This window comes from Octopus sinensis, linkage group LG8 (genome assembly GCF_006345805.1).
Source record: "Octopus sinensis linkage group LG8, ASM634580v1, whole genome shotgun sequence".
Taxonomy (NCBI): domain Eukaryota; kingdom Metazoa; phylum Mollusca; class Cephalopoda; order Octopoda; family Octopodidae; genus Octopus; species Octopus sinensis.
The window spans coordinates 78,998,003-79,018,002 of NC_043004.1; the positions used below are offsets into that span (position 1 = coordinate 78,998,003).

Genomic DNA, 20,000 nt, shown 5'->3' on the forward strand with positions numbered 1-20,000 from the left:
AGAGAAAAAACGGAAAGAGAACAAAGCAATGTGGAAGAAAATTGTAAAAGTAAAAGAGAAGGTAGCAATAACTGTTGAAGATAACGAAGGGGGAATGGTGATGGTGGTGGTGGGGAGTCGTTCGTAAAATCGGGGAATACGATCGTCTGATGAACTTGACATTTTCTTTGACACGGTTTTTAAAAAAAATATTTTGTTTTGTTTCACTTTTTCTGCTATGTTGAATGTCGGTCACCGTAAGAATTGTATGAAGACATATGAAAATATTATACACCTTATATATCTGAAAACACATTTTACTTATCTTATTCATTTGTTATACGTTCTAATAAATTCGAACGTGTATATCTGATCGCCATATTACGAATAAGGAATAGATACGGTAACAGATACGTAACTGTTTGGATCCTCGCTGTTTTGCGTGCACCCCACGAAGCATTACCTATTTTACTCCCTTTTTTTTTATATAACGAGATCGGTTGTTTCGTTTGCTTCGGCATTCTTGTTGTATTTTGATATTTGTATTAATTGTTTGTAGTCTGTATTTGCTTTAGTTTCATTGTACGTGCGTCCTTCGGTATGTGTGTGTGTGTGTGTGTGTGCAAGACGGCATATTTGAGGGTGTAATTCAGTAAATGTAAGCCATCACCTCAAAGACAAATTTAATTTTACCAATCCTGTAATTGCTTAATTTACTGTGATTTTATTTCAAAAACTCATAAATACATACTCTCTCTCTCTCTCTCTCTCTCTTTCTCTCTCTCTCTCTCTCTCTCTCTCTCTCCCTTTCTCTTACCCTTTCCCTCTATGGAATTTGCGGGAATAGCAAAAGGCAATTACATAACCTTGGTTCGCAGTTGGTGGTTATTTCATCGACATGAAAGGGATGAACGGCAAAGTTAAGCTCGATAGAATTTGAACTCAGACGGATGAAATGCCGCTAAGCATTTTGTCCGGCGTGTAAGCGACTCAGCCTACTCGCCGCCTTAAACCGCGTTTAGAAATACTGAATATATATATACGGAAGGCGGCGAGCTGGAAGAAACGTTAGCACGCCGGGCAAAATGCTTAGTGGCATTTCATCTGCCGTTACGTTCTGAGTTCAAATTTTGCCGAGGTCAACTTTGCCTTTCCTCCTTTCGAGGTCGATAAATTAAGTACCAGTTACACACTGGGGTCGATGTAATTGACTTAATCCTTTTGTCTGTCCTTGTTTGTCCCCTCTATCTTTAGCCCCTTGTGGGCAATAAAGAAATAAAAAATACTGAATATATATACGGTTGTCTTGTTAAGAACTTCGTTTTGCTCGTTGTTTCGGGTTCAGTTCCAGCGCACAACCCCTTGAGCAAGTATCTTCTACAATTGCTACGCGCCGACTAAATCCTTATGAGTGAATTAGGTAGACGGAAACTTTGTGGAAGCCCGTCAGCAGTGAGTGTGTGCGTGTGTGTGTGCAGCGCTATGTGATCGTTCCACCACCGCTTGACAACTGTTGTTCGTTTATTTATGTCCTCATAGCTTGTTGATTCACCATGCACACACACATAAATATATATGCATAAATATTTTTTTTATTTTTATTTTATTTTATCTAGTTTCAGCTCACGAGCTCTGGCCATGCTGACGCACCGCCATTTACATATATAGAAAAAGAGATAGAGAAAGAGAGAGAGTGTGGGGTGACAGTTCCGTTAATATCTATAGTAAATCTTATACTAATACCCGTATTACCATTTCTATTTTCAGAAGTTTTTGAAAAAACAGATGAAGTATGTCCTGAGAATTTAGGAGCATATGACGACATACCAGGTAGAGTCACACTTTTTCGTTATCTAATATTTTCAGCTCGGCTTATCCATTTTACACTTTATGAGAATCTCTCTTAACATTCTTTAAAGGCACATAGATTCATAGAAAGGAAATAAAATGTATCTACACATCGATATAATAATTTTATTTCCTTACACTTCTGTTCGTCCTAAATTCCTAGATTAGCTCTTAATCTATTTTGTTAAACGATATTTACGCGGATCATTTTTCATACGATATTCCGAAGTCTTGTACGGGTGCTTCGATGCAGCCCCGGCGGTGAGTTTGTCCTCATCGATGGAGCCTATTTGCTATACATATTAGAATAACATTCGTAAAGTCTTAGAATACCAGATCATAAATCTTGAATTCATATCCACCAGAATCCACAATCCTTGTACTGTACACGTCATTATACGTACTGAGTTGTCTATTCTAATCTTTCATTTAACTTGCATCGTTTTTAGACCAAAATACCAGTTCGGATGATATTCTCCCATGGGGAATATATTTCTAAGAGAAATACAAGGGAATGCTCCCTTTTACCACAACCAGTGTATAGAAATGAATTTGGAACTATTTGCTTTTTTTCTGTCAGAATATATGTGAAAGTATTTATTTGATTCTCAACAAGTTTCACAACATAAATATTTTGACAAGTCTCCGGTCTCTCGTAAACGTTATCCAATGTTTAAATATATAATACTTTGTAAGCGATTTATAAGCTCTTAAAAATATCTAATAACTATTTACATATTGGCATCAAGTTTATTTTCCAATCTTGGTCTTGCCAAAATAAATTTGGCACTTGAATTTGCAGGATGTCGACAAGTTAATTGAGATTGCTCATTTTTATGTTTCACATACGAAAAATCACTACTGTAGCTTTTGTGTACAGTGGTTATTCCACAGTAGTTTTATAAAATGCCTCATACCTAAATACGGAACACGATATCGGAGATCTTCGCGAATGCCACCAAATAACCAACATAAAAAAATTAATATCAACCGCAAACCGTAATTGGATTCAACGCTTTCGTTACGGCTCATAATACCACATTTAAGTATTAACTATTAGCTACTAAGTGGGCATAAGCCGTTAATAAATTTAGAATATTTGTTTACTTGAAATACAATTTTATTAAATAAGTGATGATATATGAGATGATCTTCAGTTACAAAATAGAACCGTTTGTCTTCTGCAGAAGCCGTCGTGACATTTCACTCGCAATATTTTCTTTAGATTTCGACTAAAAAACCCTTCTTTTATTTTATTAGATGTAATTATAGTTAAAGGAATCCCAGAGGAAAAAACAACGTTATTTCTACGTATGTGGCATCAGTATCTCTAAATTCGTAACCTGCCCTAATGTCACAGAACTGACAACAAATATGACACCGAGTTGTGATTTTATTAAAAAATTAATCAAAGGAAAAGAAAACTAGATTTGCTTTTCTTATCCTGGCGGATTAACACTTTCGGCGTCGGTTAGTGGGAAAGGATTTGACAAGAAAACTCTAGCCTTAACAAGGGCAGAATCAAAGCAAAAGCGTGCAAAGGACGGCGTGCCAAGAACTTAAAACTATCCTGGAACTCACAATTGAGACGTGAAAGCAACTCCATTAAGGTGTCACATCTATGTGACCTTAGAATTATAGCAGTGATAAAACAAAAATCATCAACAATCATTCACAATTTATTCCATGTTATTTTCGATAACGTTTGCCTGTTAAAAATACAAAATTGAGTTAACTTTCTAAATTGCGAGTGTTTTTTTTTTTTTTCTACGTAAAGGTATTTTATATTAATTCCTCTGCTTTACGCTTATCCCACCAAAGTCTTTTACTGCTGATTCTAGCGTACATCAGCTCACACATAAACATTCTCCAACAAATAAACGAGATAACTAATTCAAGCTATTATGATGTTCAATTATCGAACTATTTATGGCTAGGAATATCTATTTCTTATGAGAGGACTGAATTTTACCCGGGTAAACTAATAAAACACTTATGAGTTATACTAGTTGAACAGGAAGTTTCGGATGGAAGTTTTTCATACGAGCATTACAAATACATCAATCTAAGTATTATTAAGAGGAAATTAACGGCTTCATTAGAATCATTTAGTTATATTTGAGTATTAATGTTATGGAATTTTTGAATGCTGGAAGTTTGGCTTGTTTCTTGACATTAAACCTAAAAAAAGAAGAAGAAAAATCACATAATACCAGAACTACCGTGATAATTGCAGAATTAACAGGCGTTTTCTTTATATCTCGGACAAGACGTTCCTTAAATATAAACCTTATTTAACATAACTCGTATTTTACTTGCAATATTTAAGATATAACTTGAAGCTTGGGTAACGATAGCAAGGATATGGGCTCCTGTGAACAGTCTGTGGAGTAATATTACTCGACAAAGTGCATAACTCGGAGATCAGAGACGCGCTCCAGGAAGAGATGCTACTTCACCGAATTGAGAGACAACAGCTCCGATACAATGGACATGTGGTAAGAATGTCTCGGGAAAGAATCGCTGGGCAAGTTTACAGGCCGAAGACCCTGGGGTAGACCACGAGCAAGATGGTTGGATAACATCCATGAACTCGGTTGGCCAAGCTTCGAGATCAAGTCAAATCCATTAGAGATGGTTGCTTCTGACAAGACCCGGAGGAGGATATACTTCAAAACTCTAACCTCGTGACCATCCCAAGATTAAGTGAGCGAAGAAGATGAAATGAAATGAAATTAGTAGATCGTTGTCCCTTAACGAAGTGCAATGACTTTACTATTCCTGTTTAAAAACTCTCAAAATCGTACATCTCCTTTACCATAAAATGCTGAGCTCGAAATAATTAGATTTAATTTATATTTTATGTACGGTGATCAATCGAACTTTTGATTCTGGTGGGAAGATAAACACAAACAAAAAAACAGTGTTTTAAATCAGAGTACTAGTTGTTGCAAATAAACCCTGAAACGAGTATCAAAGACCAAGAGGTAAACTTCTGGTTAGTCGAGACATGGCGCTTGTGCGAAGCCATGATATTTAATTTATATCACTAAAGATATCAACATCACACTTCCTGTTTCCTTCGCCTCAAAACTACGGTATCTACATACCAACTCAAAAGACGTAAAAATATGTTATCAAAGATTACGTCTTCCTGGTTTCTTGCAGACATTTGTGCCTTTATTAACGTTAGCGACTGCAATCGATATATTCTTTGGCCGTCATCAAATATATGTATGTACGAATGTATGTATGTATGTATGTATGTATGTATGTATGTATGTATGTATGTATGTATGCATGCATGTATGTATATGTGTGTATGTGTATGTGTGCGTGTGTGTGTTTGTGTGAAGGCGCGTGGCCATGTGGTCAAGGTGTTACACTCACGATCTCTGTAACATTGGTTCGATTCCAGGACCTAGAGTTGCGTTGTGTTCTTGAGCAAAATACTCAGCTGTAAAAGGGTAACCTTGCGTCGAACTAACTTTCCGATCAGGGTGAATGTTTTCTTGCTCGCCGAGACAGCCGGGTGGCGTCATTCGAAAGCTAAGACGATACGAAGTGCATTGTGACCAGCGATGTAATCCAACAACATCCTATAATCTAGTCGATTGCATGATCACGTTCTGTACGAATGTATGTATGTATGTATGTATGTATGTATGTATGTATGTATGTATGTTTTTTTAGTTTATGGTTAAACTCAGGGTGAAATTCTGCTAGGTTTTGTGATTTGCAATCATAATTATTCAATTACATTCTACTTCAAGTGATTTTTAACTGTAAAAATTTCTTGCGGAGACACAAGATCTCATATTAGTAAAAGAGATAAAATACGAGACTTGAAGTAAATAGGATAGACTCACCAACACTTAGTATCAACTCAAACGTTTGTACTAGTATACCATAAATATGAGTTCGTTGAAGTTATGTGTTAATGTCCAACCTAAAACTGTTCAGTTAAAAATATGTCAAACTTCAACGAGAAATCCCATTTTTCTTTCCTTTGTGTTTTTTTCTGATGTTATGTTGTTTATTAATCAGCCGACGACACACATTATTTCTATGACGCAGGCATGTATGATATCATGCGAAATGTTGTTTGTGTGATCAACCAAGCATGAGTTTTTTTAATTTATTCCACCAGCATGTAAAATATAACACATACAGGCTGTTGATAGGAGTCAGACAATTGACGGTTGTAGAAACCATGGTGTTGGCGAAGATGGGTGTTACTTTCTGTTAATGCTGGTGTGTTCGTTGTTAAACATGTTATTACAGAAATGGCAGAAGCAACAATGATAGTGTGGGGGATGTGCAGGAGTGATATGAGTGATCACAAGAAGTGGCTTTTGAAATATGGCTTTTGAAATATTTTAGACTTCAAACAGTAAACGCCTTATAAGAACTAAAATATGCAATACAGATGGAACTTAAAATACATAGGTCTACCATGAAAATCTTCTCTTCGTCTTTTTGCTTACGCTTTGTCAACTGAGTTTAAATGGAGAAAATTAATAAAGAACTGCTCTGGGTTCTAAAAGATATGAAGAGTTTAAAGTTTCAAGGTTTATAAATTTATTTATTTCATGAAGCAATTTTGGAACAGTTGGCCAGTCTCTGTTTCACGTTATGTATTCTGTCCAGTGAAAAGAGAATGTCTAATTCGATGCCAGGGACTATGTCTGAAGAATATTTATATCTTTGGTTTCTCGCCGGTGTTTTGAAAAACCCTGAATAAATTATTAAATCCCCAAACATAATATGCATTTTAGTCTCGTTCCTCTACAATTAAATCCTTGTAGAGTTTCGAAAGAACAAAACCCAGACGACCATATTTAAAAGTAGACTCGATTGTCTTCCATCATTTGGCACTTTTGTGAAAAATGAAACCAACACTAAAGATTCCAAGAGTGATGAGTTGCCAGGAATTCTCTATAAATTTGATTCCTACATCATTTCGGTTATAATTATTTCTGAGCTCAATTCTCATAGATATAGATAAGTAACAACAAAACATTTTAATCGATTCCATCTTTTATTTAAATCTCCAAAATAAGTTTACCTGAACCAAAGTGATGCTAATGGTTGCGGAGATTGCGTCAAATCGTGACCCAGTTTCAACACCAACTGACTTTGCGGAAGTATACTTTGTTACAAACATTCATGCCTGGTTTCCGGTGTAGAGATGACTCTCTTACTTTCGTTCGTCAGTGCCGGAATCCATTAAAAACCTTATGGGTACACTTCTTCCTGCTCTCATTCGATGATTGAAAAAAAAAGCTAAAGAAAAGAAACAGATTCATCAAATTTATATTCAGTTCGTTCTGAATGTAAAACAATAATATCGACCTTTATAACAGTTTCATGTTAATTGATAGCGAGATTCGTTAATAAAATTTCCAAGACCAAATCTTATGTCTTTCTCTCTCTCTCTTCCCCTCCCTCTTTCTTTCTTCCCCTCTCTCTTTCTTTAGTTTCTCTTTTTACACACCCCTCAAATGTTCTTTCATCTTGTCTTTTGATAAACATTCTATCAATATATCACAAATAATTGTTTTATAGTTCTATCTTACAATGTTTTCCTTTGTATATTTTTCAGCATTCGATTTTATATCCACATATGAATTAGACACAAGAACAAATATCCCAGGTGTACATCAAACGCGGGGTAGCAACGCTCTACAGGTGGCTTATAAAATAACAGAAGGATCAAATTTACGTATTCCCACAAGGTATTTCTTTCTCACTTCGTATCACTGCTGAGTTCCGTGATATAAAACTCTCTATAAACGATATCGTTTCGTTCTATTAGTATTCACATTAGTCTGTTCCTTTTCAATATTTTCTGCCAAACATCATATCCGTTTGAGTGATGTTTCTCGCTTGGCTGATATAATTCAGTTAATGAAATAATCTATCTGTCAGTTAGTATGGAATTCAAGAACTGCCAATAATATCACATAAGAACTGCCATTTATTTTTCAATCACGAGTCCCTATTTCAGTAAAAAATGTGAAAGAGTTTCCGTGAAATAAAACCCTAACCCTAATGGCTGCATTTGTCCGATATAATTTACTGTGTTTATGTGGAATTAGAAACAAAACTAAAATCTCAATCGGCAGAATATAACCAATTTTTATTTAAGCTCTGGTGTGATTACAATTTGGCTGAAAAGCTGACAATAGCGTATGAAAAAATTGCAATAACTTTTCACAAAATTGTATTCCATATCAGTTTTATACATATCTGTTTGCTTTCTCTCTCTCTCCCTTTTTCTCTCTTTCTCTCATTTTCTTTTTTTCTTCTGTCCTATAACAAAACTTCTTTCTTTCACAATATCTTTAATACTTCATCGTCTTACTTCTTCTTTACAAGATAACCTCCCTTGCTATTATTGTTCACGGATCAAATAACGATTTTACTATGATTTTTCTGCTAACTAACTGCTCTTTTTTATTATTCATTTTTTCTGCAGTGCCTTATTTCCAAAGGGATTACCAGAACAGTTCTCATTAATCAGCACTTTCATGATGAGAGGGCCAACACGGAAAGCTAGATGGAATTTACTCAAAATCGTAGATCCAAATAATCGGCCGCAACTCGGCGTTAGACTAAACGGGGATACAAAAACAGTTGACTTTTACTACAAAAGTACAAACGGAAGAATGGCAAAATTAACTTTCAATAGAGCGAAAAAGGTAAGGAAAAATCGAAACAGTGTCGAAACTATTTTCTTTGTTATTTTATATTGAAGAAATAACAGACATTTGTAAATATCCCGTGGTTTAATAAACGTATCACCAATGAAATCTCCTTGATTGTTGACGAGCCTAAGACAGTCAGCTAGAATTGGCAATCAACTTCTCTCCAAATTACGAGCTACCATATTTAATAACGAATATTGTTGCCGGGGGAAAATATTGGGTGGTCTTGGCAGGAGAGAATTTGGTAATAAATCTGGTTGTTGTTCAGAGCCAATCTAGTACTGAGCAACCAAAACAACAATAGCGACGTCAACGACAATATCAGCGACAACATAAAAGAACAATGACAACAACAACAACAACAATAAAAAGCCTGGTGTCGAAGAATTGTATAAACTGTTGAAATATATGCAATGACTCGTAGCTTTCGTAAATATTAAGGAGCAGTCGCAGTGTTAACTCTTATTTACCATTATTTTTTCATTGTTGAGTAAAGAACCCCTGACCAGTTCGTTAATATTTTTCGCTTACAAACGTCATATCAATTACAACGCATTAAACTATTTATATTGTTTTATAAGTAGCAAAGTTGTACAAAAATTTTCAGTTCTGTACAATAAGGTCAGATTGCGAACGAAGTTTATATCTAATATCATACGACCCACATAACACTGTTTCAACAATGTCGACAATAAGTACAGTTATTATTAAACGTGCAACCGTTGGAGAATATGAGATGAAATGTTGGGACCGTGTTTTGTACGTGAGCTTTAGCAACACGAGGACTTTTAATTAATCAGTTGGTAATTAAAACTGGATTAACAGCGCAGTTTGACACAAGTCAAGATAGTTTCCGAAAATTTATCAAGAGAAGAATAGTGAAAATTCCTCCTCAACGGTGAATTCGTCTTGAATAAAATAATTGGTTTTCGAGGGATAGAGAAAATATCCAAGAAGGAAAGAAAGAAGGATGTATATAATATATATATATATATATATATATATTATATATATATATATATATATATATATATATATATATATATAAAATACAACTATATATATAATATATATGTATATATACATATGTGTATATATATATATATATATATATATATTATATATATATATTATATATATATATATATGTGTGTGTGTATATATATATAGTAAAGTAAATAAGAGGGCTAGCAGCAGGCTGCTTCGCCTCATACCGAAGGAATTAGAAATGGCAGTCAAAGACTGTTTTTTCCATTTTCTGTAAGTGGAGATTCCAAAAACGAAGGCCCGTGCAGCTCACATACACAAAACCGAAGTAGCAAATAGACGCAAACAGTCACTTACCGTTAATAACGAACATTTTTATTGCATTACCATGTGGATTCCTCATTCCATTACGATTACCCAGAAGGCGCGCATGGCAGAATTTTGGAGGGAAAATTTACGTTCCCAGTCGTTACTTAGTTTTAACATCTGCACACTTCCCCCCCCCCCCACTATCTGATGTCGCTGGGTCAGAAGTGAGGGCCTGTGGCATTTGGTAAATCTATCGAATATAGCGCCGATGAAGGAAATCAAACTACTTTTCTGAGTTTGTGATCCAGAAACATGTTCGTTATTAACGGTAAGTGACTGTTTGTGTCTATTTGCTACTCCGGTTTTGTGTATGTGAGCCGCACGGGCCTTCGTTTTTGGAATCTCCACTTACAGAAAATGGAAAAAACAGTCTTTGACTGCCATTTCTAATTCCTTCGGTATGAGGCGAAGCAGCCTGCTGCTAGCCCTCTTATTTACTTTACTATATACTGAACCTTACAAAGTTCCTGACGATGAATTTGTCGTATTTACATACCGAAATTTACCGGTAATAATTGTTGGTTACATGAAAAACCACAGAAAAATTATTTACCATTTTTATTGTATATATATATATATATATATATATATATATATATATATATACATACAGAGAGAGAGAGAAACTGGGCGTAAAATACTTCTCCGAGCAACGAAAAGCGATTGAAAAACAAATCAAAGTCGGTGTAGTCATCTCATAACCTAAATAGTTATTTTACAAAGGTACACACAAACACACACGCACACACACACACACACACATACACACACACACACACACACACATACACACACACATTTCCTTACTGCCTCTTGTGGGCAGTAAGGCAATAGGAACTGGGGTCGATCTAATCGACTGGCCCCCTCCCCAAAATTTCGGGCCTTGTGCCTAAAGTAGAAAAGAATACTTGCACTCGTGATGAGCTTTGATCGGTTCTCATAAGATCAGGTTATAAAAGATACTTGAAGAGAACCGAATTGGTTTTGTGGCCAACATTCGATCTCAACAGAACTGAAAACGGTTCACTTTTAATCTCAGCGCCTGATTTTTTCGAAAGAATTCACTCATCCTGGTCGTTGTCATTTCTTGCTTACATTCCCAAAACGCAAAGACATTTAATAGTTGAGGTAAGTTGGACTTAGCTGCCTTTCGTCCGCCTTTACATTCTAAGATCAAATTCCACCGAGGTCGACTTCACCTTTCATCCTTTCGGAGTCCATAAACTAAGTACTAGTTAAACACTTAGTCCATGTATTTGACTTATTCACTCCCCCAAAATTGCTGGCCATGTACCAAAATTTGAAGCCAATCTACCCATTTAAGAAAAGAACAGCCTCAGCTTCCTTTCCAGTCAAACGTTTCGTTGTAACTTACCTCGTCAGTGTAGTACAATCTCCTGAAATTTTCAAATCAGTGGATTAGTTTTTAAATGCAGAAAAAGAGATATGCGTATGTTTTGTCGCACAGTAATTTGCATAAATAAGAATAAAATGAGCTGATGAAAAATAAATCAAGGTTAATGAAATGAATTTGGATAATTATTTAAAGAGTGATGTGTGGAATGCTATATGTAGTTAATTCTGAATTTATTGAAATTACAATCAATGATGTAAATTAACTTCAAAGATTAATTGTTGATTTTATGAGATCATTTTTTCTCTCCGGCTTTGAGTTAAATTTCTACAACTTAAAAATTTATTACGCATGGCATTCATTCGTCACATCTCACTTTAACTTAATCATCCAGATTCATGTCGTTGCCCTCTCTGAGTTCTTTCCCTTTGCTATATTATGTTTAATTATGCAAATTAACCAGAATTAAAAATATAAGCGACTCTTACTCCTAAACGTAGAAAATTATCAACTGAAATGCATGCCTGAGCACAATATATTATGCTGATGAGTTCAAAAGTACTGAAACATGTCCTTAGCCGTCCCTTGCTGGCAAACAAAGATCACCTGACTCTTTCTCTAAGCATGTTTAATAAATTTAGCAATTAATTACTTGAAATTAGTTTTCCTTATTTGGATGTGAAAACTATTTTCAATAACTTTATATTTTCTCACTTTATCTCGAGGAAAGTATCAATAAATAAAAATGATATATATACATATGTGTGTGTGCGTGTATGTGTGTGTTATATGTATGAGTGTGCGCGTGTGTGTATATATTAATACTTGTTTTACGTAAAGCTATATTTAAAAATAGGTGAACATTAAGCTGAAGGATCACTCAGTTCTTTTTAGACAAGGACCATATTTATAAACTAATACAAGGAAAAGTTTGACAGTGACTCCGAAGTGTTGGTTTACTAGTTTTCATCAGACAGATGATTACTAAGTTAAAACTGTCGCCCTTTTCTTAATAATAATAATAATATATATGCGTGTATGAGAGTGGTGGTGGACGAGGACATGCATATACAATGAGCTTCTGCGCAGTTTATGAGTAAAAACTTTCGGAATTGAAACTGAAACCACATGGTGGCGAAACGAATCTTTTTAACATACGCAAATTCAAGCAGCTTAACCACATCCCACAATGCTGTAAAGCACTTTGTAACTTTCAAAATTCCCATAAACACGTTGGTCAACTTTACGCTAAGTTAGATTCTGTTATAATTTACCAATTGTCTTTGTGAGAGAAAGAACACATTTATATTTACCCAAGGAGGGACACAACTACTGTTTTATAATACAGGGTTTTGTTATTTAAAAATTATCTTGTAATGTCTATGTGGTTACGTAGATATAAGCAACGTTACACAGGAGCCTCTTTTTTTATAGTGTGAGTGGTTTTCCTATAGTATCTATGAGTTGACTTTTGTTAATGGTGAGTAGGAGGCCTTTATCGGTTAGTCATACTAAAAGAATCTTTATTTACTTTAGATTTCAGTGGTGTAAAAGAAAAAAGTTATTAACTTGCTAGTCACGACCAAACAACAAAGAAGGTCAAAAACTATTGCACTTGCAACATAAAGTGTTCTTTTCTCTCCCACTCAATAAATAAATTTACCAGTTTGTCAAATAAAAAAGAGTGATTCGCAATAGTTAACGGCATTTTACAGTGGTTTCCTTGAAGGTGCACAGCCAAGCGGTGAGGGCGTGGCACTCACGATCGCAAGAGCGTGATTTCAATGCTTAGACTGGGCGTTGTGTCCTTAAGCAAAAATTTCATTTTGCTTTGCTTCAATTCACCCGGCAGCAAAGGAGTAACCTAGCAACAGACGGACGTCCCATTCGAGATGGATACTGTCGTATTTATCACTTACGTGCCATGAAAACTGGGTAATCAGCCATATGAGTCACAAGACTCGATGACCTTAAATAACCTTACAAATAATTCCGTCGGAGTGTGTGCTTGCTATTGAGTAGGGGTGCTAAACATTCGACCCATAGCTATGCTGAGTCTGATCCATAGCTCAGTTATATCTTTAAAAATCTTGTTTTCAGTTTTGAAATATGCTGCAAATATACATATCGTTCGCATCTTTTCAGTGTCTGAGCCAGACGAGAGTAATGATTGACGCTGATTCTGATTTGTTAACATATTGTACCTGGATAATTCCTTTGTTATTTCAATCAATGAAACGGAAACTTATAAATCCATATATTAAAAAATGTGACCTATTTCACCTTCACTTTATCTATTCAGCCCGATCAAAGAGAGTTTGTTTCTTTTTAATTTGCATGTTCGTCCAAATGGAGTGAGCAATTGTGAAAGATTTTGCAGCTGGAAAAGTTCTTTCTATCAAAAATTGATCTTTCAACAGCTGCGTGCATTCTTTTAGAGTTTCTAAATCCATTCTCACTGTAAAGAATCTTAACTAATGTATCTATCTGTCTGTCTACTTGTCTATATCTATCTATCTATCTATCTATCTATCTATCTATCTATCTATATATATATATATATATATATATATATATATATATAATATATATATATATATATATATATATATATATATATATATATATATATATATATTTGTATCTATCTCTCTCAATATATCTGCACTGTGTGTGTGCATGTATTTACACTAATGCACACCTACACACACACGTATCGAAATTTCAGTTCCTTTAATGATCCTTTCTACTATAGGCGCAAGGCCTGAAAATTAGCGGGAGAGAATAAGTTCATTATATCGACCCCAGTACGAAACTGGCACTTAATTTATCGTCACCGAAATGATAAAAGGCAAAGTCGACCTCGGAAGAATTTGAACTCAGAACGTAGCGACGGTCGATATACTGCTAAGTATTTCGTTCAGCATGCTAACGATTTTGCCAGTTCTGACAATTTTTCTGCCGTAATTATCCAATCGTTTTGGTATATACCATTTAAGGCGGATATATATATATATATAATATATATATATATATATATATATATATATATATATATATATATTTGTATCTATCTCTCTCAATATATCTGCACTGTGTGTGTGCATGTATTTACACTAATGCACACCTACACACACACGTATCGAAATTTCAGTTCCTTTAATGATCCTTTCTACTATAGGCGCAAGGCCTGAAAATTAGCGGGAGAGAATAAGTTCATTATATCGACCCCAGTACGAAACTGGCACTTAATTTATCGTCACCGAAAGGATAAAAGGCAAAGTCGACCTCGGAAGAATTTGAACTCAGAACGTAGCGACGGTCGATATACTGCTAAGTATTTCGTTCAGCATGCTAACGATTTTGCCAGTTCTGACAATTTTTCTGCCGTAATTATCCAATCGTTTTGGTATATACCATTTAAGGCGGATATATATATATATATAATATATATATATATATATATATATATATATATATATATATATATTTGTATCTATCTCTCTCAATATATCTGCACGTGTGTTGTGCATGTATTTACACTAATGCACACACTACACACACACGTTCGAAATTTCAGTTCCTTTAATGATCCTTTCTACTATAGGCGCAAGCCTGAAAATTAGCGGGAGAGAATAAGTTCTTATATCGACCCCCGTACAAACTGGCACTTAATTTAATCGTCACCGAAAGGATAAAAGGCAAAGTCGACCTCGGAAGAATTTGAACTCAGAAAGTAGCGAACGGTCGATATACTGCTAAGTATTTCGTTCAGCATGCTAACGATTTTGCCAGTTCTGACAATTTTTCTGCCGTAATTATCCAATCGTTTTTGTATAATACCATTTAAGGCGGATATATATATATATATATATATATTGTATATTATTATTAATACTAGAGTCGATGTAATCGACTTAATACCTCCCCCCCCCAAGTTGTCCTTGTGGTAAAATTATTATTATTATTATTATTATCATTATTATTATTATCATTATTATCTTTATTATTATTATTATCATTAAGGCGACGGGTTGGCAGAACCGTTAGCACACCGAGCAAAATGCTTTCAGACACTTCGCCTGTCTGCATGTTCTGAGCTCAAATTCCGCCTAGGTCAACTTTGCCTTTCATCCTTTCGGGGTTGATAAATTAAGTGCCAGTGAAACACTGGGGTCGATGTAATCGACTAGTTCCCTCCCCCCAAATTTCAGGCCCTGTGCCTATAGTAGAAAGTATTATTATTATTATTTCGATTAGACGTAGCGATACTAACAACCCGGTGTTAGAACACATTATACATAAGCACCAGCAGAAAGGCGTAGATGAAGTACAGAGCACTAATAAGAAATTAAAAGGACAAGTGAGTGGATGATTGTGTCATGAACCTCATTGGGTTTCACTATTTCTGCTATAGGATGCAATGCAATTAGAGTCAAGTGCTCCTGTATCATTTTATAGCTTTGTCGCAAATTAGTTTTAATGAAAGCTAATTTTATTTGAAATTTTATCCTTAGCTGAAATATTTTAAATAAAATTTTTATTGTTCTGTACTTTACCAGATGTAATAAGATGTCCTGAACTTTTCCACGTGTAATTTTCCAGGTTTATAATCTTAAGGATATTATTTCTCTCGCTCGCATTTTTCCATGAAATGTATGTATGTGTCTCTTCTATTTTTTAATTATTATAAATCTTCCACTGAGGAGGGAGCCGGTTTCCAACAGAGATACACGGCTCCATCTTTGGAATGTATATGTATGTATGTATTATGTATGCGTATTTTGTGGCACGAGGGTTACAGTCAATCCGATCAACCGAACAGCCAGCTCTTGAAATTAACATGCAAGTGGCTGAGCACCCCACAGACATGTGTACCCTTAACGTTATTCTCGCGGAGATTCAGCGTGACGCAGAGTATGACAAGGCTGACCCTTTGAAATACAGGTACAACAGAAACAAAAAGAAAGAGTGAGAGAAATTTGTGGTGAAAAAATACAGCAAAGTTCACCAGCAGCCCCTGCCGGAGCCTCGTGGGGATTTAGGTGTTTTCGCTCAATAAACACTCACAACGCCCGGTCTCGGAATCGAAACCGTGATCCTATGAGCGCGAGCCCACTGCCCTAACCACTGGGCCATTGCGTCACCCCTTATGCGTATTTATTATTACACTGCCCATTGTTTCATTCCATTTCTAATGCTGAGTCTTGAAGCTGAAAGAGATTTGGTTGCTATTAATTATTAGTTGAGTAACAATGTAGACAAATGATCTCACGTTGCTCCTTCCTGTGCAGCGGGGTCTCTGACAAGAAAAGCCTATTAAAAATCACATGTATACAAGTCTATTAGTTTTGGGTAACTGCTATAGACACGATTTTATCAGTATGCTATCGCAGGGAGATTTCTTTTTCTATTGCATGTTACCGAAACTCCCGTAGCGTTTCACTGTTGACATGTATACCATAGATTTGCTATCACTGCTCTAAAGAAAACATTTAAATTCTTTACTGGCTAAGGCAGATAATAAAATACCAAATCTACAGTGTTACCAATAAGCATTTAAAAGTAAAAATAAAAGGTTCTATATTTAAGAAACGAGGAATTATGTAGCACAACGTTTCGATTAATATACCCTCCAGCCTTCTTCGGGTGTTTTTGGAGGGAAATTTCCTAAGGTATTTTTCGATGTTGTTGTTATTATTATTATTATTCAGGTCACTGCCTGGAAGCGAACTCGGAATCTTGGGGTTACTAGCCCACGCTCTTAACCACTACGCCATATGCCCGTGGGCAATTATGGAGTGGATTTTAGGGCTTATAAATCTAATATTCTCCTATCCTTCCTTAATACCGGTTCACCAAACATCACTAACGATGAAACGTTCGCTAGCAAAAGACTACAGAGTGATAATTACATCATAATACTTCCAGCAGACAAGGGAAATGCTACAGTGGTGATTCGGAAAAACTGGCAAGTCTTATAAGTGATGGTAGCTACAGCAAAGTAAAGAAAGACCCTACTTCGAAAACAGAGAGGGCGTTGTCACAAAGCTTGATCAAGAAGAAGGATCACTTTACACCAATGAAGTACAGACAACTGACTCAACACTACCGTAAACTACCACACATATACAGTCTTCCTAAGATTCACAAGGTTGGTATTCTATTAAGACCTATAGTGAGCTGTAGAGATTCAGCATGTCACCCACTGAGCCGATTCCTTGTGGATATAATCAGTCCATTAGCAGGAAAGTCAACATTGTATGTGAAGAATTCCACCCACTTCACAGAATTGATCAAGGATTCTCCCATTGAATCCAACCAGATGGTGAGTCTAGATGTGATAAGTCTGTTCACCAAAGTCCCAACTGGTGAAGCACTATCGGTGATTCAAGAAAAACTAGTGACAGACACCCATCTAAAAGTAGCACTAGTATACCAATAAGAAACTTGGTGGAAATTTTGACCTGTGTAGAAACTACCAACTTCAGTATGGACACTGATATATATCGACAAGAGGGATTAGCTATGAGTTCGCCATTATCACCGATAAGAGCCAATATATATAGAATACTTTGAGAATTTGGCTTTAGGATCAGCATCACTAGAACCAACCCTATGTCTGCGATATGTTGATAACACCTTCATACTCTGGCCCTACAAGGAAGATGTTCAAGTGCTGTTAGATCATGTGAACTTAATAACGCCATCCATACAGTTCACCTTGGAAAAAGAAAAAGACAATCAGCAGCATTCCTAGACGTATTAATAATGCGTACCAAGTATGGATTCAGGACATCCTTATATCGCAAGCCGACCTTAACTGGACGATACCTCAACTTCAACTCCCGCCATCCATACAGTGTAAAGAGAGGGATTGCTCATTGCCTAAAACATCGAGCAATGAATATAAGTAGCGATCGTGATACCCACCACGAAGAAATGATCAAGCTCAGTAACAATCTATTAAGCAACAACTACCTCAAAAGCATACTCTCCATCCAATTAGGGAGAGAAGAGAAGATGAAACCGATAAACTGTCCACAGTCTGTCTACCCTATGTGAAAGGCCTCTTTGAAAAGATACAAAAATTATGCAGCCCATATGACATCAGGACACTATTCAAGAGTAATACAACACTTCGCAAATATCTCCTTCGAGTAAAACCACCAATAGAAGAGAATATGACCAAAGACTGCGTGTACTCCATCCCATGCAGTTGTGGTAGGTTATACAAATGTGAAACATGCCGTCCCCTTAAAATAAGGGTAGAAGAATATCGCAAAGCTGTGACACGAAGAGATATTGATAAATCGGGTATAGCTGATCCTGTATGGAAAAATGGAAACCACCATCGCCTGTGGGGTGAAGTTAAAATAATAGACAGAGAACACCACTGGAAAATACGAAAACTAAAAGAAGCAGCACATACGCTAGGACACAACAACCTCCTAAGCAGACCGGGAGCAGATATGAACAGCATATGGGAACCGGTATTAAGGAAGGATAGGAGGATATTGGATTTATAAGCCCTAAAATTCACTCCAAATTGGCCCAAGAGCATAGAGTATAGTGGTTAAGAGTGCGACCTACTAACCCAAAGATTTCGAGTTCGATTCCAGGCAGTGACCTGAATGATATTAATAATAATAATACCATAGGCTTGAAATTTCCCCCAAAAAACACCTGATGAAGGCTGGAGGGTATATCAGCTGAAACGTTGTGTTAACAACAAACAAGATGAGGGCAAATATCCGTCCATTGCAAATAATGTAAATAAAAATAAAAGGCATCATATGAAATAATTAATTTTTTTTAATAGATACATAGAACACAAACACACACACATATACACGCACACACATACACACACACACACACCCACACACACACACATATATATAGATATATAATATATAATATATATATATATATATTATATATGCGTCTATATGTGTGTTATATATATATATATATATATATATAATGTCGCCATGATAGATCGGTAGCCACTACACACATTTATTTTCTCTCTTTGTTTCTCTCCTTGTTTTTTTCTGTCTCCCTTTCTGTAGAAGGGCGTAGGCTCGAAGCGTACAAGACTTTTTCAATTCCTGAGCGTTATACTAATCCATCTATTTGTTTTGTACACCACCTGTCTTCGTCTTTTGCGTTTTTTTTTCGTGAACTCTCCCTCTCTCTCTCTATATATATATTTATATATATATATACACTGCTTACCAGCCAAATAGTTCCGGGTTCAGTCTACTATAGCCTCGGGCCGACCAAAATCTTGTGAGTGGATTTGGTAGACGGAAACTGAAAGAACCCCGTCGTATATATCTATCTATATATCTATATCTATCTATCTATCTATCTATCTATCTATCTATCTATCTATCTATCTATCTCTATCTATATATATATATAGATATATATATATATATATACATACATGTATGTAATATGTATGTATGTATATATGTAATATATATATATATATATTATATGAATATATATTATATATATATATATATATATATATACATGTATGTATATATGTATGTATGTATCTATGTTATATATTATATATATATATATATATGTATGATATATTATATGTATGTATATATATATATAATCTACTACTTTGATACTTTGATACTTTGATAGGTTTCGGCCATTATTGGCCCATACTTAATAGCACCACCTGGTAAATAGCACCACTATATATATATTCACCAGGTGGTGCT

At 35.4% G+C, this 20,000-nt stretch overlaps 1 protein-coding gene across 1 annotated transcript in view; it reads left to right on the top strand.

Annotated features, from left to right (window-relative positions):
• The window catches only part of LOC115214859 (collagen alpha-1(XXII) chain), a 257,647-nt gene that overhangs the window by 11,932 nt on the left and 225,715 nt on the right, over window positions 1–20,000 (top strand). The window contains exons 2-4 of the mRNA XM_036505510.1: window positions 1,747–1,809; window positions 7,433–7,565; window positions 8,309–8,531. Of these exons, the coding sequence (XP_036361403.1) occupies window positions 1,747–1,809; window positions 7,433–7,565; window positions 8,309–8,531 (419 nt within the window). The remainder of the gene's footprint in view (window positions 1–1,746; window positions 1,810–7,432; window positions 7,566–8,308; window positions 8,532–20,000) is intronic.